Source organism: Schistocerca serialis, chromosome 8 (assembly GCF_023864345.2).
Source record: "Schistocerca serialis cubense isolate TAMUIC-IGC-003099 chromosome 8, iqSchSeri2.2, whole genome shotgun sequence".
Taxonomy (NCBI): domain Eukaryota; kingdom Metazoa; phylum Arthropoda; class Insecta; order Orthoptera; family Acrididae; genus Schistocerca; species Schistocerca serialis.
Window position 1 is genome coordinate 486,924,377 of NC_064645.1, and position 24,028 is coordinate 486,948,404.

General features: G+C 44.0%; 1 protein-coding gene across 1 annotated transcript in view; it reads left to right on the top strand.

Moving 5' to 3' along the window:
- The window catches only part of LOC126416745 (ubiquitin carboxyl-terminal hydrolase 20), a 187,938-nt gene that overhangs the window by 21,170 nt on the left and 142,740 nt on the right, over positions 1 to 24,028 (top strand). Inside the window, exons 5-6 of the mRNA XM_050084581.1 lie at positions 1,918 to 2,171; positions 10,508 to 10,640. Coding sequence (XP_049940538.1) covers positions 1,918 to 2,171; positions 10,508 to 10,640 — 387 coding nt within the window. The remainder of the gene's footprint in view (positions 1 to 1,917; positions 2,172 to 10,507; positions 10,641 to 24,028) is intronic.

The following is a 24,028-nucleotide window of genomic DNA, read 5'->3' on the forward strand; positions in this document are numbered from 1 at the left end:
GCAAAAATAATACATCAGCAGCTTGCCTTACAACATAAACTTTTAAAACAACACGTTCCTACATACAAGTATACACCACAAAATGTACTGGAGAATGATGAATACAAATTATACTGGAACAGAACCATTATAACAGATAAAACAACACAACATAACAAAGCTGACATCATACTCACCAATAAAAAGAAGAAATTAACACAACTAATTGAAATATCCATACCCAATACAGCAAATATACAGAAGAAAACAGGAGAAAAAATTGAAAAATACATCCAACTGGCTGAGGAAGTCAAGGACATGTGGCATCAGGATAAAGTTGACATTATACCAATTATACTTTCAACTACAGGAGTCGTACCACGCAATATCCACCAGTACATCAATGCAATACAGCTACATCCAAACTTATATATACAACTTCAGAAATCCGTAATTATTGATACATGTTCAATTACCCGAAAGTTCCTAAACGCAATGTAACATATACCGTACAGTTAAAAGGAAGTGACGCTTGATCAAGGTCCGCGTCACTTTCATTCCGAACCAGACCTAAGGTCTGAGAAAGGAAAGATAATAATAATAATAATAATTTTGTAATGCTCAATGCCTCAGTGCAAGTCTTTTATTTGAATGCCACTTTTTCATATCACAACCTACCCCAGTTATACAACTGGAGAAATGGGACCTATAGTTTAACATGGAAACTGGCTAATCTCATCATTGGGAAGTGAAAAAAATCTGTAGTCTGCCCGGGATTTGATCCCGTGACCTTTCAGTTTTCAGGCACATGCTTTTACCACTAGACCAACTTTTATTATTGCAACAAAATAAATTCAAAGTACTAATGTGTTATTTCCTTGCTACTTATGTCTGAGCTTGTGTGAGTAACAAGTGCTACTTTATATTATACACCATGGCAAGAAAGCAAAATTCCATTTCTGCGTCTTTTACATCACTGCTGACTAGTTGTGTCTTTCAGTAGTTACCATTTATAGTGCTTCTAAAGCAAAAACAGTTGGCTATGATCATGGGTTAAAGACAGAGTAATCCCAGCAGATAGTAATGCTTACTTTTCCTTTACATTCTTAATTTTTTTTCCCATTTCATTTGTGAGTAATTTCTTCTTATCCAGAGTGGTGACCTGGGACATGATGGGCTCCGATAACCTTCTTACGAGCATTATGTTGCATTTTATCATTTGGTGTAGTTTTAGTTTTCATTGTGTATTATTTGTAAAGAATATACTCTTTGGTTTGTTTAATGTCTGCAAAGTAATGTCATTAGCTTTTTGATTAATTTGAAACTGATGATAGTACTTATCAGTTTGTCACTATATGACACCAAAATGCTCTTGTAAATAACCTCATGTTTGTAAATATGATTTCAGTAACATGTTCTTAAATTATTAAAACTATATGCAATCAAACACTGGAAAGTCCAGATTGGAATATCAACAATTATGAGATTGATTGCTACTCACCTAAAAGATGACACGATGACCTGCAAACAGTCACAACGAAAAGGCTGTTACACACTAAGCTACTGACCAAAGCCTTCTTCAGAGAACAAAGGAAAACACACACACACACACACACACACACACACACACACACACACACACACACACAACCGTTATTCCTGCAGCTTTACCTCAAGCTGCTGGAAAAAGTGGTTTTGTGTGTGTGTGTGTGTGTGTGTGTGTGTGTGTGTGTGTGTGTGTGTGAGGGGGCGCGCGCGCGCGCGCGCATGATTGTGGCTGTCTGCAACTTAGTGTGTCATGTTTATGGTGATTAACGATGTAGCCTTTTCATAATCATTGAAGCTATATGCAGCCAGTCTTAAAGCAACATGCCAAAATTTGGTTGCATTCAGAAAACTTCTTTGTCATTGCTAATATTGAAATTGTGGATTCCACAGGACTCACAGGTCTGCAGAATATCGGCAACACATGTTACATGAATGCTGCACTGCAAGCTCTGTCGAACACACCACCGCTGACACAGTTCTTCTTGGACTGTGGGGCCTTTGTGACAAGTCGCACAGGCACAACAGGTTCTGGTGATAAGAAGCCTGGTCTTTCACGATCGTACCACAGGTTAATCCAGGAGATGTGGCATTCTCGCCGTCCAGGATATGTTGTACCTTCTGCCATTCTGTATGGGATCAGAAACGTTAGTATTCATTTATTACTGATTGAAATTCAGTTGGAGATTCATTCAATTTTGTTCTGTTCTTCAAGGCGTATTTATAAGATCTCTCTTTAAATGCTGAGCAATATCAATAGAAATGTTGAGCATTTCGTGCTTGCTTAAAATTTCCATTGGAACAAAAAGGTAGGATGCTTAAGTGAAATCAAGAGTTGTAGTTACTAATTTTGTTCCCACTTGAGACTAGAAGGGTGCACAATTTAGATCAGAAGCAGGTAAAAAAATATTAATGGTATGGAGAAAGAGCCATATAAGAAACAGAAGAGAATCGAAATCAGATATCAGTGGGTGAGATTCTAATTCAGAAGAAATGTTTGGAATATTATTATAGACCAGTAAATTGACAACACAGCTTAGATTGTGCAAATAGATATAAATTACAATGGAAAGAAAGTGCTGGCAGGTCGATAGACACACAAACATACACACAAAATTCAAGCTATCGCAACCAACGGTTGCTTCGTCAGGAAAGAGGGAAGGAGAGGGGAAGATGAAAGGATGTGGGTTTTAAGGAGAGGGTAAGGAGTCATTCCAATCCCGGGAGTGGAAAAACTTACCTTAGGGGGGAAAAGGACAGGTATACACACACACACACACACACACACACACACACACACACACACACACACACATATCCATCCGCACATACACAGACACAAGCAGACATTTGTAAAGGCAAAGAGTTTGGGCAGAGATGTCAGTCGTGGCAGAAGTACAGAGGCAAAGATGTTGTTGAAAGACAGGTGAAGTATGAGCGGCGGAAAATTGAAATTAGTGGAGATTGAGGCCTGGCGGATAATGAGAAGAGAGGATATACTGAAGGGCAAGTTCCCATCTCCGGAGTTCTGACAGGTTGGTATTGGTGGGAAGTATCCAGATAACCCGGACGGTGTAACACTGTGCCAAGATGTGCTGGCCGTGCACCAAGGCATGTTTAGCCACAGGGTGATCCTCATTACCAACAAACACTGTCTGCCTGTGTCCATTCATGCGAATGGACAGTTTGTTGCTGGTCATTCCCACATAGAAAGCTTTACAGTGTAGGCAGGTCAGTTGGTAACTCACATGGGTGCTTTCACACGTGGCTCTGCCTTTGATCGTCTACACCTTCCGGGTTACAGGACTGGAGTAGGTGGTGGTGGGAGGGTGCATGGGATAGGTTTTACACCGGGGGCGGTTACAAGGGTAGTATCCAGAGGGTAGGGAAGGTGGTTTGAGGATTTCATAGGAATGAACTAAGAGGTTACGAAGGTTAGGTGGTCGGCGGAAAGACACTCTTGGTAGAGTGGGGAGGATTTCATGAAGGATGGATCTCATTTCAGGTCAGGATTTGAGGAAGTCGTATCCCTGCTGGAGAGCCTTCGCATCCCGCAACTACCCTCCCAATCTGGTACAGAAGTAAATAACCAGAGCCACTTCCTCATCTCCTCAAACCCAGAACCTCCCACAGAAGAACCCCAAAAGTGCCCCACTTGTGACAGGATACTTTCCGGGACTGGATCAGACTCTGAATGTGGCTCTGCAGCAGGGATACGACTTCCTCAAATCCTGCCCTGAAATGAGATCCATCCTTCATGAAATCCTCCCCACTCCACCATGAGTGTCTTTCCGCCCTCCACCTAACCTTCGTAACCTCTTAGTTCATCCATCCGTTTTTGATCAATCGATGATTGTTTTAAAATGCTGTAGCTCAAAAACTATACAACCTAGAGAGCTCAAACTTGCACCATTGTTTTCCTTTATAAATTCCCTTTAATTTGATATGTAACATGACTATGCTACCTAAATCTGAAAATTTTAAACTATTCCCAAAAAAACATTTTTTGAAGTTTCTAAAATATGTACCCTCGGATTTTTTAATAAAAATTGTATGTGTTGTCCAGTGTAACTGACTACATGCATGCAAAATTTCTAGATGGGATCTCAATGGGTTCTTGTATAAAATAATATTTTACTACCACAATACACACTAGTGAGGTGAAAAGCAGACTATTTCTAGGCTATGAATACTAAGGTAGGCCTATGTAATTCTAACAAACTTAAATTATTATGTTAGCCTTTTTATGCAACATTACCCTCTTACTGTTTATTAATTCATTAAATGATATTTTAATGCGAGAATAAAATATATAAAAAAAATAATAACTTAAGAATCTTACAATTTTGTACGACATTCACTTTTTATTATAAAAAAACGTGAGATTTTCATATAGGGTCAAGGCTCTAGTTTTGGCTACTACCTCACTTACGGCCACCTTGATGTGACGGGTAAGCTACACTGCATCCTTTCATCATATATTATAAATGGGAGGGAAAACTAAAACATCTACAGTATGTCTTCATATCAGATTGCCAAATCTTAACACCCAAATCACCCTATGTATTTGCCATGGAAAACATAAAAAACATTGACTTTGAGTATTGCACAACAGCGGACTGTGAACTGACCAAAGGATACTTACTTCCGCGGTTTCGTGACTCAAAAGCGATTGTGGGAACACGGAAGTTTCACTCATATAAATCCTGCACAGAGAGTCAAATTACTGTCAAGCCTTATCATTTTAGTCTGGATGAGTCTCTTGAATATGTGACAACACTGAACCAAATATCACCGTCACATATGGAAAATATTACTGCTGATTTTGTGACAGTAGCATATGACGACTCTTGGTGGCTAGGATGCATTGAAGAAAAAATACATTGACATGTACTGAATAAATTTACTATCCACAGTATTTTTACTATCCACAGCCAAGAGATATATTAGATGTACCAGGAAATACTCTTTTACAAACAGCGAATCCAACAACAGCTACGGGAAGAACCTACACTTTCAGTGCTGAAGAAATGAAGTTGTCTTCTCTTGCTTTGGAAAAATATCTTAAAAGATCATAAAAGAAGCACGTTTAAATTATGTTACACCTACCCTCACTAAACACTATGTTGTATAAATACCATGTGTATTAACTTTGTAAATACCAATTGGTATTAGAAATACAATTCTATCCATGCAGATATCAACAAGTTAATCTTTTTCCTAAGTGAAATTACTTATATGCCAATTTCTGATATAAGGAACTTGTTGTAGATGATTACAGATAATACTGGAAAACCAAGAAAAAGATAATATCTGCCATTTACAACTAAGGATGAAGGTGAGTGCTTTATTCAAAATTTTAACTTGTAGCATGTATATTACAAATTAAAACGTGTTCACTTCATTATGATGCATAGTTAAAAGAATCATGAACATTAAATTAAAACAACACTATATCATTTAATGAATTAACAAACAATAAGAGGGTAATGTTGCATAAAAAAGCTAACACAATTAAGTTTGTTAGAATTACATAGACCTACCTTAGTATTCATAGCCTAGAAATAGTCTGCTTTTTACCTCACTAGTGTGTATTGCGGTAGTAAAATATTATTTTATACAAGAACCCATTGAGATCCCATCTTGAAATTTTGCATGCATGTAGTCAGTTAGACTGGACAACACACATCATTTTTATAGAGAAATCCGAGGGTATGTATTTTGGAAATTTCAAAAAATGTTTTTTTGGAATACATTAAAATTTTCAGATTTAGGTAGCATAGTCATGTTATGCATCAAATTGAAGGGAATTTTTGGAGGAAAACAATGGTGCAAGTTTGAGCTCTCTAGGTTGTATAGTTTTTGAGCTACAGCACTTTAAAACATTCATCGATTGATCAAAAACAGAGGTTTTTTTGATTTTTAAACCCTTGAAACTCAAAAACCAAAGATCAGAAAAATTTGAAATCTCAAATTTTAACTAGTGTTAGTGGGTACATTACCTGAAAAAAAAAATCATCCAAATCTGAGAGGTCGTGGTTCAAATTATATAGTATTGGTTGATTTGACATGGAATGACCCTTTGGCAACTTGTATGTTGATGAGGATAAAATGATGATGGAGACAACACACCACCCAGTCCCCAAGTGGAGAAAATCTCCGACCCAGCCGGGAAGCAAACCTATTCCCCTTATGTGTCATTCCGCTGCACTAACCACTCAGTTATGGAGGCAGAGAATCTCACATTATGCAGTGTAGATGATATTATTTCTTCTATAACGGATTAACTTTTTCTTTCACTTTGATCCTAATTTTTTCATTTCGTGTTTATCCTATGGCAAGCTTAATTTTTGCCAAAAAATATTGTTCAAATTATAGTTTTCCTCTCTCTGGTTAATTTTATTGTATTTCTGTTCATTTCTTTGCAAGTCAAGTGATGGAAGACACCGGCAGTGTCCCACTGCAGATTTTAAACATATATACAGGCATCAGAAAAGGTTTTCCATCACCTCGGTTGTGAGAGTCTCGGAACCTGTACAGAAAATTGGAATAGAGATCAACATAAACATCATTTCTGCCCTTTTCATTGCCCATGAAAGCAACACATTTCATGTTGTACCACCATACAGCACGACCTTCAGAAGTGGTGGTCCAGATTGCTGTACACCCAGTAGCACATCCTCATGCATTGATGCATTCCTGTTTTCGTTGTGGCATACTATCCACAAGTTCATCAAGGCACTGTTGGTCCTGAATGTCCCACTCCTCAACAGCGATTCGGTGTAGATCCATCAGAGTGGTTGGTGGGTCACATCGTCCATAAACAGCCCTTTTCAATCTATTCCGGGCACGTTTGACAGGGTAGGTCTGGAGAACATGCTTCCCACTCTAGTTGAGCAATGTTGTTATCCTGAAGGAAGTCATTCACAAGATGTGTGCGATGGGGGCGCGAATTGTCGTCCATGAAGACGAATGCCTCACCAGTATACTGCCAATATGGTTGCACTATCAGTTGGAGGATGGCATTCACGTATCATACAACCCTTACGGCACCTTCCATGACCACCTGTGGTGTACGTCGGCCCCACATAATGCCACCCCAAAACAGCAGGGAACCTCAACCTTGCTGCACTCTCTGGACAGTGTGTGTAAAGCGTTCAGCCTGACTGGGTTCCTTCCAAACACTTCTCCAACAATTATGTGGTTGAAGGCACATGCGACACTCTTTGGTGAAGAGAACATGTCAATCCTGAGCAGTCCATTCAGCATGTTGTTGGGCCCATCTGTACCACGCTGCATGGTGTCCTTGTTGCAAAGATGGACCTTGCCATGGACGTCAAGAGTGAAGTTGCGCATCATGCAGCCTATTGCGCACAGTTTGAGTCGTAACACGACATCCTGTGGCTGCACGAAAAGCAGTATTCAACATGATGGTGTTGCTGTCAGGGTTCCTCAGAGTCATAATCCATAGGTAGCGGTCATCCACTGCAGTAGTAGTCCTTGGGCGGCCTGAGCGAGTCATCATCGACAGTTGCTGTCTCTCTGTATCTCCTCCATGTCTGAACAACATCACTTTGGTTCACTCCGAGACGCCTGGACACTTCCCTTGTTGGAGAGTTCTTCCTGGCACAAAGTAACAATGCGGACACGATCGAACCATGGTATTGACCATCTAGGCATGGTTGAACGACAGACAACACGAGCCGTGTACCTTCTTCCTTGCGGAATGACTGGAAGTGATCGGCTGTCAGACCCCCTCCATCTAATAGGTGCTGCTCATGCGTGGTTGTGTGCACCTTTGGGCAGGTTTAGTGACATCTCTGAACAGTCAAAGGGACTGTATCTGTGATACAATATCCACAGTCAACGTCTATCTTCAGGAGTTCTGAGAACGGGGGTGATGCAAAACTTTTTTTGATGTGTATAGCTTTCACTGACTGCTTTCTGTCAAAATTCTGTTTTGGGACTCTCTTTCATTTTGTTGGTAATTAATGAACGTGATGAACAGTTGTGTTTTCAGAATATCGTGAACCATATGACATCCATTTCATTTCTATGGAGAATTTTCTTCAAGCTACTGATGGTCACACAGATAATGCACCATATAGTTTCTTAAACACAGTATTACTTGCAGGATGTTCCCATAACCTTGTGTCACTGTTACTTCTCAGCAACTGTTTTGTTCTTTATATTTTATACAATAGGCAGATTCATTATTGAGTCAAAGAAGGGTATTTTTTGTATTTTTTCTGATAAACTAAACTAAACTCCGCCTGAACAGGTCATGAAGGCCCGCAACAGTTAAATTGTACGAGGTATGGAACTTAAATAGTGGCAACTATTTATTCACAACCGATATAAAAGAGTTAAGTGTTTGCACCTGTTACTGTCCTTCGAAGTAGTCACCAGCGTTGTGTAGAACCCGTTACCAGCGCAGAAAGTGTTGCTGCTGATTTTGCAAAACTGGTCACAGGTGATGCTCCAAAAACGAACAGTAATACTGTGCATTCACGGTCTGCCGTGGAGGAACGAATGCATTAGGATAACACCATCAAAGTCGTACACGAGAATCACCATAAATTTCACCATACTGGGACTCTGACACACTTCCGACTTTCGCGGCAACCTGTAATGCTTTGCGAAAGAAGTGGCGACATTTTCTGTGCAACCCACCTATCATTTTGCACGACAATGCACGGGTGCATACAGCGCAAGCTGTGGCTCCTCTGTTCAATCAATGGGACTGGGAAGTACTGTACCATCCACAATACTCCGTGAACTGAAGTCCTTGTGACTTTGATTTGATTCCGAAGATGAAGGAACAACTTCGTGGCATTCACTTCAAAACTGTTCCAGAGATTCAACGGGCAGTAGACTGCTCCATTCGCACCATCAACAGGACAGGCTCTGCTAATGGTATACTACGCCTTCCACATCACTGACAGTGGGTTCTAGACAACGCTGGTGACAACTTTGAAGGACAGTAACAGGTGCAAACATGTAACTCTTTTGTATCAGTTGTGAATAAACAGTTGTCACTATTTAAGTTACAGCTCTCATTTTTTCTGATATAAAGTCTAAGTCTAAGTCACTGTAGTCTCGTGTTATATTAATTAGCAAGGACCTTGTATAGCATATAGTTAACTGCTTGCCTCCTCTTAGGACAGTCTGAAACATATCAGCAAAAATTGTGACAGATAATCATCTGTTACTTGACATCCACTGCTGGAAAAAGGTCTGCTCCACAATTCATAATACGTAATAGTCTTCATCTGTACACATCCACGTTACTCTCGCACTTTTCTGATGTCATCAATATACCTTCTGTTTGCTTATCATCTTTTCTTATCTCTTGAAATCCAGCAAAGAGCCCACTTTGTCCATCTACCATCCGTTCATCTGGTTACATGCCCCACTCATTTTGATTTCTGTTTCATTAGAGTTGTAATTACTTCCAGTCTGTTCCCTGATGCATTTTTGTTACCTATGTTCCCTATGAAATCTCAATGAATGTCTTGATTGCTTGCTTATTTTAGACACATTGGATCCTTCATTTTGAAAACTTTATTTTACCTAAAGCACTCCTGGTTATTTCTGTTCTTTTGTTTATTTCATTTAATATTAATTCAAGCATTGACTTTAACTGCCCAAATTTAGTCATTGCCTTGTTTCTCAAAAGCTGTTTATACAGTTTCAATTATAACTGGGGCAAATATTTTCTCAGAGTCCATAACTACCAGGTAACATGACAATTTATGCTTGTTGCTCTGTTCTGTAACTTCATCAACAGAAAATTATCAGCTTTTGAAACTTGTTTAGTCTCTGCCTGATGAAAATCCATTGCCACTGCCTCCCCGCAATGCAGTTGGTGATACATGTAATGTATGGCTTCTAAGTTATGGAGATGTAGTGGGATGGATAGTGTCTTTCTGTCTTGCCAATCTCCTTTCCATTGAAGTAGAAAATGTGTGTCAATAAAACACTTGAGCAGCTACAGACTTGTTCAAAAAAGAGTTTACATTGTCTAGACACTCACTCAGTAGGTTAAGATGACATGTGGTACAGTTATGCAACCAGAGAGAAAATTCTTCAAGCAGTAGAATATTTATGTAACTGTCTCTATAGGGCACGAAATGATCAGAAACACAGGTAGCGGATAATAATATTCCAGAGGTAATATTGGTCATGGCATATAGAGCTATTTGTGGCAAGAAGAAAGCAGACGTAAGGAAATGATGTTTATCTGATATAAAGTTATAGAAAAGAAAGACAAAAAGTTTATATATAAAGCAAGTTGCTTGCCCAAAATTATTGCAAAAAATTTTATTTCCTCACAGGAGAATGAAGTACCCTTCAAATATCACTGTTTAGGGAACTTATTACTCCAGTTCGAGTTTAGTTTTTTTTATTTTTATAAGTAATAAAAAATTGCTTCAAAGAATCTAAAAGTTACAAACTTACATTTCGAATTTGCCATATTCAGGTACATCCAATGTTTCGTGGCTATCAGCAACATGATACCCAGGAATTCTTGCGATGTTTCATGGACCAGCTGCATGAAGAATTGAAGGAGCCAGTAGTGGATATTTATCCTGAGAAACCGGTTCCCCCACATGGTAAGCAAATCTTCTTAAAAAAATACCTTTAAACACTGGGTTTGCTTGTAAGGATAATACCATTTGAATCTTCAGAATGAGTGTTGTAGACAGTGGTGTAGTCTCCAGCACTTGTTGAGCAATAAATTTTACCTTGGGATTTCGGCACTGATGTGTGGTATGAAATTGTTAAGTTTAAGGAGTAAAAGTAATTGAAGGAGTTAAAATATCAATAAGGCTTAAAACATCACTTGCTTACACTAGACATACACACCATTGGGAAAGATGGCAGAAAACTTTTTCAATCTAGAGGTAGAGGTACTGCTCCCCTGCCACCCCCCCCCCCCCCTCTCTCTCTCTCTCTCTCTCTCTCTCTCTCTCTCTCTCCTCTCTCTCACACACACACACACACACACACACACACACACACACACACACACTCACTTGTTGATATTATGTCAAGTATGGTTCTACCTTGAGCAAACACTAATTCCTGTTTTAACACTTATACATGTTTTAGTAAAGTTTCACCACCAGCAGAGGGTTCATTTATTTTCTTCTTATCACATACTAATATTTATGTAGCTGTGTGATGTTTCCAGTACAGCTGGTATTTTGCTCTAGTTTATCATTTTTTGTTGATTCTGCTCTTTCATTCCTCTATGGGGTATATAAACTGTGCTTGCTAACACACATACACGAAAAGTGTTTGACATAGTGTCCCATAGCAGACTGTTAACAAAGGTCAAAGGATACGGAAGTTTCTCAGATATGGGAGTAGCTTGAAGATTTCTTAAGTAAGAGACTCCTGTACAATGTCCTGCATGGCGAGTGTTTGTCAGAGACAAGGGTATCATCAAGAATGCTGCAAGAAAGTGTGAAATTACCGCTCGTATTGTCTATAAGGGTAAACGATCTGACAGATTGGGTGAACAACAATCTGGGACTGTTTACTGATGGAGATGCAGTGCATGGGAAAGCGTCGTCGATAAGTGCCTTTAGGATGATATGGCGTAACTTACACAGGATTTCTATTTGATGTAATGAATGACAGCTTGCTCTGAATGTAGAAGAATGTAAGTTAATGCAGATGAGTAGGAAAAACAATCCTGTAATTTTGAAATACAGTATTATTGGTGTGCTGCTCAACACAGTCACATCAAATTAATATCTATGTGTAATATTGCAGAGTGGAGGTGGAACGAGCTTGTAAGGCTTGTAGTAGAGAAGCTGAATGGTGAACTTCACTGTATGGGGGGAATTCTAGACAAGTTTAGCTCATCTGTAAATGCGGCCATGTGTACAACACTTGTGTGACCCATTCTTGAGTACTGCTTGGGGGTTTTGGGAAACCCACCAGGCCCGATTAAAGGAAGACATCAAACACTGGAGGTATGCTGCTAGGTTTGTTACCAGTAGGCTTGATAAACACATGGATGTTACAGAAATGTTTTGTGAACTCAAATGGGTATCCCTGGAGGGAACATGCTCTTTTTGTGATACACTATTTAGAATATTTAGAGAACTGGAATTTGTGGCTGATTGCAGAACTGTTGTGCTGCCACCAGTCTACTTTTCTCGTAAGGACCATGAAGAAAAGATCAGAGAAATTAGGTCTTGTACGGAGGCGTGCAAACAGTCATTTTTCACTATTTGATTTGCAAGTGAAACACGAAAGAGTACGGCTACTAGTTGTACAAGGTACATTCTCCCATGCATCATATCATGGTTTTTGGAGTAAGCGTGTAGATGCAGGTAATCTAAATGTAAGTCATCATAAGTCTCCATTTGGCCAAAGTCATAATTGTCACATTCTTTAAAAGTGAATATCAATTTAAAAATACCTAAAAAATAAAAATATTTATATATAGCAAGCACTTATAGTGTAATACTGGAAAATAATGCTGGTAATTTTTATACTACACAGATCCTCACTGAGGAATTGTGAAGTTTTACATAACAAATGAACTGCCCCGTATCAATTACTTATACAATAATTTTCGGATAGAATAGAGGAAGAAGGAGACTGTAGACAGTAGAGTGGGAGTGTAGAACAAATGGGATGGGTGGAGGCAGAGATGGAGGGGGATGTGGGACAAGGAATAGCAGAGATTGATTCCCCATGTGGATTACAGGATTGAAGGATGTGTTGAGAGCATAAATCATATCTACACAGTTGGGGAGGTATCCAGACAGCATGGGCTGTGAAGCAGGCATTAAAATCAAGCATATTGTGCTCAGCAGCAGGTCATCAACTCTGCTACAACCCACAGTTTGGTGGTTGCCTTTCATTGGGGTAGACAGTTGATTACTGGCCATATCCACATAAAAGGCCGTGCAGAAATTACAGCAGTGCTGCTATATGATATGCTCCGACATGACTGGAATAGGTTGTGCATAGGATAGGTGTTGCATCTGGGTCCTCTGCATCAAGGTGTTGGAAGTAGATGTGGTATCTGCGCCAGTAAGAAGTTATCGAAATGGGATGGACACGGGAAGACGAGATGTACATGTACAGACAAACAAATTATAGAAGTTTTAGAACCCTTGCATGATCTATTTAAGAAAGAGCTTCACAAATTGAGCAACACTCATTGCCCTACCACTGACCCTTATGCAAGCAGTTATTGATTGAAAGAGTTGTTGGCTGACCTTCTGAGGGATATCATGTCAAATTCTGTCCAAATAGTGGGTTAGATCATCAGAATCCGAAGCTGATTGGAGCGCGGTGCCCATAATGCTCCAGTGCTCAATTGGGAAGTGATCCAGCTATCTTGCTGGCCAGGTTAGGGGTTTGGCAAGCACGAAGACAAGCAGTAGAAACTCTTGCTGTGTGCGGGTGGGCATTACCTTGCTGAAATGTAAGCCCAGGATGGCTTGCTGTGGAGTGCAACAAAAGGGGTGTCGAATATTGTCAATGTACCGCTGTGCTGTGCTGTAAGTGTGTCACAGACGATAACTAGAGGAGTTCTGCTATAAAAAGAAATGGCACCCCAGACCATCCCTGTTGGTTTTTGGGGCCATACGGTTGGTGATACTCTGGTTGGTATCCCAAAGCTACACATGGTGCCTCCATACACGTCTTCGGCCTGGGGTCTCATTGACTGGAGTAGAACTGTCTTCAGTGATGAGTTCCATTTTGAACTGAGCGCAAATGATCGGCAAAGACATGTCTGGAAAGTCCCGGGACTTGTGTCTTAAGGACAGCAAATCTTGGTGCCGATCGGGTGAGCTGATCGACTGTGCTTGGCAGGACTCAGTTTTGTAGCTCTTAGCACTTTCTGGTGGCAGGTAGCGAAAACTTACAGAAGACCTCTGTGTATTGTGTGTGTGTGTTTTGATTATAGAGCATTTGTTTACATTAATAAAACTTAAATTTGAAAATTGGAAAATTGTAGTTTCAGTTTGTGCATTGCAACATAGGACAGTAATAAAAACTTAATATCGCTAAACTGTCTAAAATACAGGAATGATAACCAAAATGTTTGTAAAAATTGACAATACTTCAACACTTTTTTTCTTTACTATAGGAGAGTGAAAATAATTTGAGAAGTGAGAAATACAGGTTTCTCGTTAACCTGCTTGGCCTCACTACAGACTGCCTTTCCTCCATGACTTGTAATCTTGAATGTCCCAAAGCTTGCTATCCCAGAAAATCATGCAAAGAATTATGTTGTTGCAACATTCTTTTTCCCAAAAATCAAAACTAATAAAATAAAAATAAAAATAAAAAACATTTATTTAAAGAATCTGACAATAGAATGGCTCATTTCCCCCAAGTGTAATTTAACTATCTCATTTCTAGTACATTTATAGGTTTACAAACTGTATCAAAGAAACATACTGTCACCTATTTTATCATAGTTTTCACCATAAAAATGTGCTTTGACACTTTGCTTTACTTTTCGGCAAAACACTAATGGCAATCAGATATCACCAACGATTTTTATTATGAACTCATACCATTGTACCAAATTAGTCCTAACATCAATAATATGAATTCCTGCACACAGCATAGGCTATTCCATCATGCGAAACATCTTTAACAAAAAACTTTTCTGCTTCACTACTTCTGAGACTGTGGACTACTATTTTCAAAATATTTTAAACACTTGTAAAAAATACATAAACTTTGGTATTGTGTATATCTTGCTCTAATAATAGATCATCAAGCTAACTAGCTTATACGACAAAGGCTGAGAGCTGTTACTGATTCTCCATTCCAGTCCAGTACATTAATATATACTTCTACATCTCGAGGATTGTGAAATATAATTACAACAGTCTTTGTGCTATTGGCAGATTCAATCTGCTGAAATGGATGTCACATAAAAACATATAGCTGCTCGTAAACTGCTGTAGTTGCATTTGAACTTCTGGAGAGAAGTATGTAAATCTCCACTACTTAAAGATCAAATCCAGCTCCAGGTTGTTGAAGGTAACCAGTGGCCATGATGTTTGGGCGCGTTAAACACAGGGTTCAGACCAATGTATCTGTGCTGTCCTCTTCAGCCAGAAATGTTTAGAATTAGTCAGCTAAGATGATAAGGACTGTTGGTTTGGGAGGAATATAAACTTAAGTTTGTTTTAAGTTGTGGGGTATATTTTTGAGGGCTTTTTTGTAAAGTAAACTATAGGTCCTAAAAACTCAGAAGTGGCTTAGGCACTTAGATACATTGTGACAACTTACACGAGATTAAAAACTTCATAATTAACAATTTTAAATTTTGTGGGGAATGAATCACAGTTCCTTGTCCTAAAGGAGAATGCAAGCTTTCACTGTCTGCCGCCAGGAAGCAGCTCCGATTGGCTCACCCGGTTGGCACCAAGATTTGCTGTCCCTAGACACAAGTGATGGTGGGATACCAACCTGACTGTTGGGCCATATGGTCTGACAACCAGGAGTGATTGTTTGGGGTGCCTTTTCTTTTCATAGCAGGATCCTTTTGGTTGTCATCCACACAACCCTACAGAATAGTGGTAAATTTACAGCATTCTGTGCCCAATTTTGTTGCTCTTCATGGAAAGTCATCCCGGGCTTAACATTTCAGCAAGATAATGCCCCCCCCCCCCCCCCCCACACACACACACACACAATGAGAATTTCTAATGCTTGTATTTGTACTTGCCAAACCTTACCTTGGCCTGCAAGGCCACTGGATTTGTCACCCAATTGAGAATGTTTGTAGCTTTATGGACATCTACACATTACTGCCCCATTTGGCTCATTCATTAGTGGTGCATCATTTTTGTGTGTGTGTGTGTGTGTGTGTGTGTGTGTGTGTGTGTGTTTTGAGAGAGTTTTTCCTCAAGCATGTTTCTGCCTTTTATAAAATTCTTGGCAGTGGGTTACGTCCAAGAAATTTGAGAGCCCATCTTCACACATTATTATGATAAATCCTGTAAGCCACCCATCCTGGTAGAAGCTATTAGATTAGAGCTCATTATGAAAACTTTTGGATTTAGTGACATCATAGTAAGTGGCTTCTCTTTGCCCTTGTGGAGTTGAGTGCGCACAATTCCACACCTTGCAACCCTAGGAAAATCGGAGGTGGTCACACGGTTTCATTCCCAGGAACTCGGCCTTGGAGGCTTATATCGGTAATTTTTTATGGATTATATAACCCCCCAGGGGCTCAGCATTCATTTGCTGAGTACGAACTTGGCGACCTCGGGGTCCTGAGCTGGGGACTGGTCAGCGCCGCCAGTCTCCTGTCACCGTAACCCCTGGACATGCTTCAGCGACCACCGCATGGCACGGCGGTGGAATGTTGTGTGCTGCGAGGAATGGTAATCTTGGCTTGACCGCCTGGATTGCGAGGAAGGTAAACCTTTATAAAAACCCCTCAATCTTACGGTGTGCTGCGCGCCTAGAAGATGCATGGCTGTTGGGGTGGAACAGTCGCAAGCGGGCAACCTCTGGGGCACCTGCCGCACCCCAGTTGTATAAGGCTTACCTAGGCACGCAGGGCTCTGTCTAGGTGGACTTCTAGTTCCCTAGCTGCTCGTGGGACCGAGATGGACCCCTCGAACTTTTATTCTTCTCCTGCCAGGGGAAAGGGTGGACCGCTGGTGGGTTCTAACACCCAATCCAACAGGAGGGCTCGTGTAGCCAGTCCTCCTGATTCAGGTAGTAGTAACAGAACGCATGCTGCTTCGCAGAATGTGTTTTTCATAATTAAAAGAAAAGATGGGAGTTCTGAAAAAGTTTCGCCATTTTATATACAGAAGGGCTTAGAAGGTATTGCTGGCACATTAAAATCTGTAAAGCGCTTGCGAAATGGCACCTTGTTGGTTGAAACATCTAGCTTCCAGCAAGTCCAGAACCTTCAGAAGGCACAATTTCTTGGGGAGTTTGCGATAGAGATTGAATTTCACAACACCTTGAACTGCAGCGAGGGTGTTGTGACTTGCAGAGATCTCGTTGACATTCCCCAAGACGAACTGAAGGCTGAATGGTCTCGGGAAGGAATTTTCAACGTGCAACACATTATGAAACGAGTGGATGGTGCTCTCATAAAGACTGACTCATTTATCCTTACATTTAACGGCACCAAATTGCCAGAGCATGTGAAGGCAGGTTTCCTACATCTCAGTGTACGGCGTTATTACCCCAACCCCATGCGGTGTTTTAAATGCCAGCACTTTGGACACACTACTCTCGGCTGTAGAGGGGAAGCCACTTGCGGGAATTGTGGTAAAGCCGCCCATGAGGGAGTTGGTTGCTCCTCTCCTCCCAAGTGTGTCAACTGCTCTGGGGATCACCCTGTGTGGAGTAGGGAATGCAGAGTTTTCCTTGAGGAACGGAAGATCCAGGAACTAAAAACTACAAAACGCATCCCGTATGGTGAGGCGAAGAAAATCTACAAGTCCATGCAGCCGCCCACGTTCGCTGCTTCCTTTTCTTCCGTTCTCGAACAACCAGTCTTGAAAACCGATGCCGCTACACAAACGGAGGTTGCTACTGTCAGCACTAGCACCTGCGCTTGTCAATGTACGTGTGCTGCTGCCGTTCCTGTGAAGCCTGCTGCTCCCCCCCGGCCTTCTGACCAGGCCGTGGTAGCTGACATCATGGAACTTCCTGCCCCTTCCCGGGTCCAGTCTTGTGCACTGCCCAGCGCTGCTACACCCCCTACTGCTTCTGAGGTTTTGGCTCCAATGCCACCTCAGGCCAGAACATCGAAGCCAAAGACAAAGGTGAAGACTCGCCCACTAAAGGAGACTGCAGTTATACAGTCTCCTGATGTGGATGTCATTCTCTCTGACATCTCTCTCGACTCGTCTTCTGAGGCGATGGAGGTTGATGTCAGACTGGGGCAATCATCTCGCCCCAAAACTGAGCCTCCACCTGTTGTGGGCTCTCCTCCCCAACAGAAAGTGAGAATGAAGGTACTCCCACCCTGATAGATGGCTCCCATTATACTGTGGAACATGAATGGATTCCGGGCACATGTGGAGGAACTGAACCTCCTAGCACGGCAATGCCCCCTGTGCTTGTGTTTACAGGAAACGCATTTAAAACCATCTGATGCTCCTGTACTAAGGGGCTATACGTCATATCGCAAAGGTGGCCTGACTGGAGAAAGGGCCAAAGGCAGAGTCGCTTTGTTTGTCAATAATGACCACCACTCCTCAGCTCTCCCCCTGGATACTGACCTGCAAGCAGTTGCAGTTGAAATTCATTCACCTCGGAGGCTTACCGTTTGCTCCCTTTATTTACCCCCTCTGGATGTAATGACCTTAGAAGCTCTCACAGATCTTATCGACCAACTCTCCTGCCCATTTCTCCTCCTGGGAGACTTCAGTGCCCATCATGTCCTGTGGGGCTCCACTTCTCTTTGCGCTCGAGGTCGAATTTTGGAGAGCCTCCTAACATCTCAAGTCAACGTGCATCCTCAACACAGGTACTCCGACTCATTTCTCTACTGCTACAGGGTCATTCTCAGCCATTGACCTGTCTTTCTGCTCTCCAACCCTCACCGACTCTGTTCACTGGGAGGTCATTGACGACCTTCATTCCAGCAATCGCTTCCCTATCCGCATTCATCTCCTGGATGGCGTATTGCTGGAGCAGCGGCCACCATCGTGGATGATTGGCAGGGCTAACTGGCCACTGTTCACTCGGTTGGCTGTCTTTAACCGCCACAATAACGTACAGGAATGGGTGGATCACATCACGCTTGTGGTCCATCATGCTGCTGACCTGTCCATACCACAATCTCTGGCACTCTTAAGTGGCACCTTGTGCCTTGGTGGACAGAAGAGTGCCGTTCAGCCATCCAGGACAGGCGTGCGGCTCTTCGCCGATTTAAATGCCGCCCAACAGCGGTCAATCTTACCGCCTTTCGAATCGCGAGAACCAGGGCACGCCGTGTCATTAAAGAGAGCAAGAAAAGGTCATGGCAAGAGTTCCTGGACTCCATCAACCGTTCCACTTGTTCCACAAGAGCATGGGAAGCCATCCGGAGGATTTCCGGTAAACATAGCCATTTACCAATAGCTGCTGTCCTGAACCAGGGATGCCTCCAAACGACACCCAGAGCCATTGCTCAGACGCTGGCAGAGCATTTTGCACAAAGTACTGCCACTGCAAATCAGGATCCAGCGTTTCGTCACTACCGTGCGACTGTCGAAAGAGCGACCTTGGACTTTCGGTCGAACAGTTCTGAGGCCTACAATTCCCCTTTCTTACATGTGGGAACTTGAACCGGCACTTACTGAGACTTCTGACACTGCACCAGGTTACGACCGCATCCGGTACTCCATGCTTCGACTTCTGCCAGCGGCGTCAAAGGAAATCCTCCTCGAATGTTTTAATCTCATATGGCAGACAGGAGTGTTCCCCACCTCGTGCAGGGAGGCAATTCTCATCCCTCTCCTCAAACCAGGAAAGGACCGCACATGTCCCGGTAGTTATCATAGTATCGCCTTGACAAGCTGTGTCGGAAAGACCCTGGAACGGATGGTTAACTGGCGTCTGGTCTGGCTGTTAGAGACCAGCCGCTTTCAGTGTGGATTCCGAAAAATTGGGTCACGGTCGACAACCTGACCCTTCCAGAGGTGGCTATTCAGCAGGCTTTTCTCCGTCAGCATCACTGTATTGGTATCTTCTTTGATATCAGTAAGGCATATGATACTACTTGGAGACACTGTATTCTTGCACAAATGCATCAGTTGGGGCTTTCGTGGCCGCCTCCCGATTTTCATTCGGTCTTTCCTGTCTCAGCGGTTTTTTCGGACCTGCGTTGGTAACACACTGTCTGATCGCGTTGAGCAAGAGAACGGTGTCCCCCAGGGCAGTGTTTTAAGCGTTACCCTCTTCGCCATAGCCATCAACAGTATAGCGTCCACAGTGAGGAGTCCAGTACAGTGCTCCTTATTTGTGGACGACTTTGCTGTTTTCTGTTCCTCCTCCAGTGTTGCAACCGTGAGCCATCAGTTGCAGCTAACAGTGCGGCGGTTAGAGGAGTGGGCTGCAAAGACGGGTTTTCGGTTTTCTGCCGATAAGTGTGTTTGTGTTCATTTTAATCGTTCTCGTCATCTTTTTACTTTGCCTGCCTTGCATATGGGGGATACTGTCCTACATTTTAGAGACACAGTGCGGTTTCTGGGCCTAATTTTTGACTCCAGGTTGTCATGGCTGCCACACCTACGTGACTTGAAAGCCAGAATGCTGAAGGCACTGAACATTCTCAAGTGCCTCAGCCACAGGTCTTGGGGTGCGGACAGGGCGCGTCTCCTACAGTTTTATGGAGGTTTTGTGCGTTCACGGCTGGACTATGGGTGCACAGTATATGGGTCAGCGAGGCCATCTTATTTGCGGATCCTTGACGCTGTTCACCATGCTGGGATCCGACTGGCCACGGGTGCTTATCGGACCAGTCCCGTACCCAGCCTCTGTGCTGAGTCTGGCGAACCGCCACTTACCATCCGGCGGCAGCTCCTGCTGGTGCGCCAGGCTTGTAAGTTTCTTGTAGCTCCCAGATCGCCTGCTCACCATCTTGTTGCCCATCCCCCTCTGGACCGCCTTTTTTCCCGCCGTCCCCAGGCTACGTTGCCGTTTGGGATCCGTGTGCAACGTGTACTAGAGTCTCTCGGTGTGGAGTCTGTACAACCCCAAATCCAAGGTTTTAACCGCCTGCCACCCTGGTTACTGAAGAGGTCCGGAGTGATTTTAGATTTATTGCAGTACAAGAGAGATTGCACTCCTGCCACCGTTTTTAATGCAGCATTTTCTGCCATTTTATCTGAGCACCACGACTATGTAGCTGTTTTTATGGATGGGTCAAAACAGGGGGATTCTGTTGGTTGCTCAGTTGTTTTTCCATATTGTGTCCTCAAGGTCCGACTGCCTCAGACTTTTTTTACTGTCTTTGATGCAGAATTGTTTGCGATCTTGCGGGCACTGGAGCACATGAGACATTCTTCCTCTCCTAAATTTCTTGTCTGTTCCGATTCACTCAGTGCCCTTAACTCATTGCAATATTTGTATCCGGCAGACAAAATTGTCCAGACCATCCAGGATGCCCTCCTCCGACTACAGCGACTGGGGAAGGTTGTAGCTTTCTGCTGGCTTCCGGGGCATGTTGGCATTGCTGGGAATGAAAGGGCAGATCTCGCAGCCAAGGAGGCGTGTCTCGCCCCACAAGTATCTCAGTGTGCTATCCCCTTGCACGCACTCACCTCGCTGTTGAGCTCACGGGTCATGCGTCGGTGGGAGGATGAGTGGCTGGAAGTGACTGACGATAAGCTCCGTATAGTCAAGCCCACAACGCGTGTGTGGTGTACTTCCTTTCAGCTCCACCGACGGGACGAGATTCTCCTCACTCGGCTTTGAATAGGCCACAGCCCTATGACACATGGCTTCCTGCTCCGGCGAGAGGACCCTCCAATGTGTGGTGCTTGCGGTGTCCAGGTCACTGTGCGCCACGTTTTATTGGATTGCGTTTTATTTTCTGACCAGCGGGTCGCGGCTGACTTGCCAGTGGACCTGCCATCTCTTTTAGGCAACACTCTGACGAATGTGGTTAAAGTTTTAAAGTTCTGTGCCCTGTCAAATGTTTTTACAAAGATTTTAGGGAGAGGATTTTAATTTGCTCACTGTGTGACAAGCTCGCCCATATTTTATGTAAGTGGCCAGCCAATAACAATTTCCTGTGACATTCTTGTTGCTATGTTTCCCCTTTCCTTAGGTTTTACTTTCTTATGTAGCATTTTCCTTCTTTTCCTGCTTTCTTTGAGTGTGTGCTTTAGTTTTCTTAGGTCTGTCCACATTCATTTCTTATAATGTGTGTGAGGGCGCTGATGACCTCGATGTTGAGCGCCCATAAGCCCCAACACACCACCACCACCACCACCACCACCACCACCACGGATTATATAATGTTAGTGTTCCCTTTTATTCATTGTCCATGTTTCTCAGTTGTAGTCATTGTAATGCTGACACCAAGCAAGATTTGCAGGGCTCAGATCCCTAGTATGATGAAAGTGTTTCGAGGCTTTTCTAAATCACGTAAAGTGACTTATAGAAAGGGTTCCTCAATGAAGCCACAGCTGATTCCCTAACTTCCTTTCCAGTACAAGCTAATTATCTTTCTGAAATCCGTGATACCAAATGGATGTTAGACTATAACCTACCTACCTACCTTCCATGCTTTCTTGCTGTAAACGTGCCCTTTTCTGTAGCGATACTTATGTCGCTCAACTCTCAATGGGAGTTGTTTCACTCTTCCTTATTTCCATCAATGAGCTAGTAACCTCAGTTGGACCATTGGTTATCCATGTGCTGTATGTCAAAGACTTTTGCATTGGCTTACAATTTTCTTTTGTGAAAATGTGGCTTGTGCATTTCTGTCATTGTACTAAGGTTCACCCCAACCCAGAACTGTACTTCGGTACCCAGCACTTGGACATAGTTGGATAGTCTCAATTTTTGGGATTTGTCTTTGAGAAAGGCTGACATGATTACCCCATCTTAGTCAATAAAGACTAGCTGCATGTGAAAACTTCACACTCTCTGCTTTCTCTCACCCTCTTTCGGGATGAAATCATGTTACTGTACTCCATATTAACCAGGCTCTGAACTGTGATTGCTAGGTTTACAGATCAGTGACAGTATCAGCTTTGAAATTACTGGACATGGTGCATCTTCGTGGAGTAAGAGTGGACCCTGGAGCAGTGCAGACTAGGCCCCGTAGACAGTCTCCTTACCTCCTCAGTTCTGATGGCACAAACACTTGCTCACTTGTACAATCACTGTAGGATAATTTCCAAATCATCTGTCTTACAGAATTCATTTTTCTTACAGGGGGTATTAACCCCATGCTCCCTCCCCCCACCCACCCCCTCTCCCCACCCCCTCTCCCCCACTCCCCCTCCCCCACTCCCCCTCCACCTGCACCCTGTCCTCATCTCCCCTCCCTCAACCCTCTCCCCTCCCTCACCCCTCCCCCCTCCCTCACCCCTCTCCCCTCCCTCACCCCTCCCCCCTCCCTCACCCCTCTCCCCTCCCTCACCTCACCCTCCCTCACCCCTCTCCCCTCCCTCACCCCTCTCCCCTCCCTCACCCCTCACCCTCCCTCACCCCCCTCCTCCCCCTCCCTCTCCCCTCCCTCACCCCTCACCCTCCCTCACCCCCCTCCTCCCCCTCCCTCTCCCCTCTCCTCCTCCTCGCCCCTCCCCTCTCCTTGCCCCCTCCCCTCTCCTTGCCCCCTCTCCTCTCCTTGCCCCCTCCCCTCTCCTTGCCCCCTCCCCTCTCCTTGCCCCCTCCCCTCTCCTTGCCCCCTCCCCTCTCCTTGCCCCCTCCACTCTCCTTGCCCCCTCCCCCCTCCTTGCCCCCTCCCCCCTCCTTGCCCCCTCCCCCCTCCTTGCCCCCTCCCCCCTCCTTGCCCCCTCCCCCCTCCTTGCCCCCTCCCCCCTCCTTGCCCCCTCCCCCCTCCTTGCCCCCTCCCCCCTCCTTGCCCCCTCCCCCCTCCTTGCCCCCTCCCCCCTCCTCGCCCCCTCCCCCCTCCTCGCCCCCTCCCCCCTCCTCGCCCCCTCCCCCCTCTTCGCCCCCTCCCCCCTCTTCGCCCCCTCCCCCCTCTTCGCCCCCTCCCCCCTCTTCGCCCCCTCCCCCCTCCTCGCCCCCTCCCCCCTCCCCTCTCCTCGCCCCCTCCCCCCTCCCCTCTCCTCGCCCCCTCCCCCCTCCCCTCTCCTCGCCCCCTCCCCCCTCCCCTCTCCTCGCCCCCTCCCCCCTCCCCTCTCCTCGCCCCCTCCCCCCTCCCCTCTCCTCGCCCCCTCCCCCCTCCCCTCTCCTCGCCCCCTCCCCCCTCCCCTCTCCTCGCCCCCTCCCCCCTCCCCTCTCCTCGCCCCCTCCCCCCTCCCCTCTCCTCGCCCCCTCCCCCCTCCCCCCTCCCCTCTCCTCGCCCCTC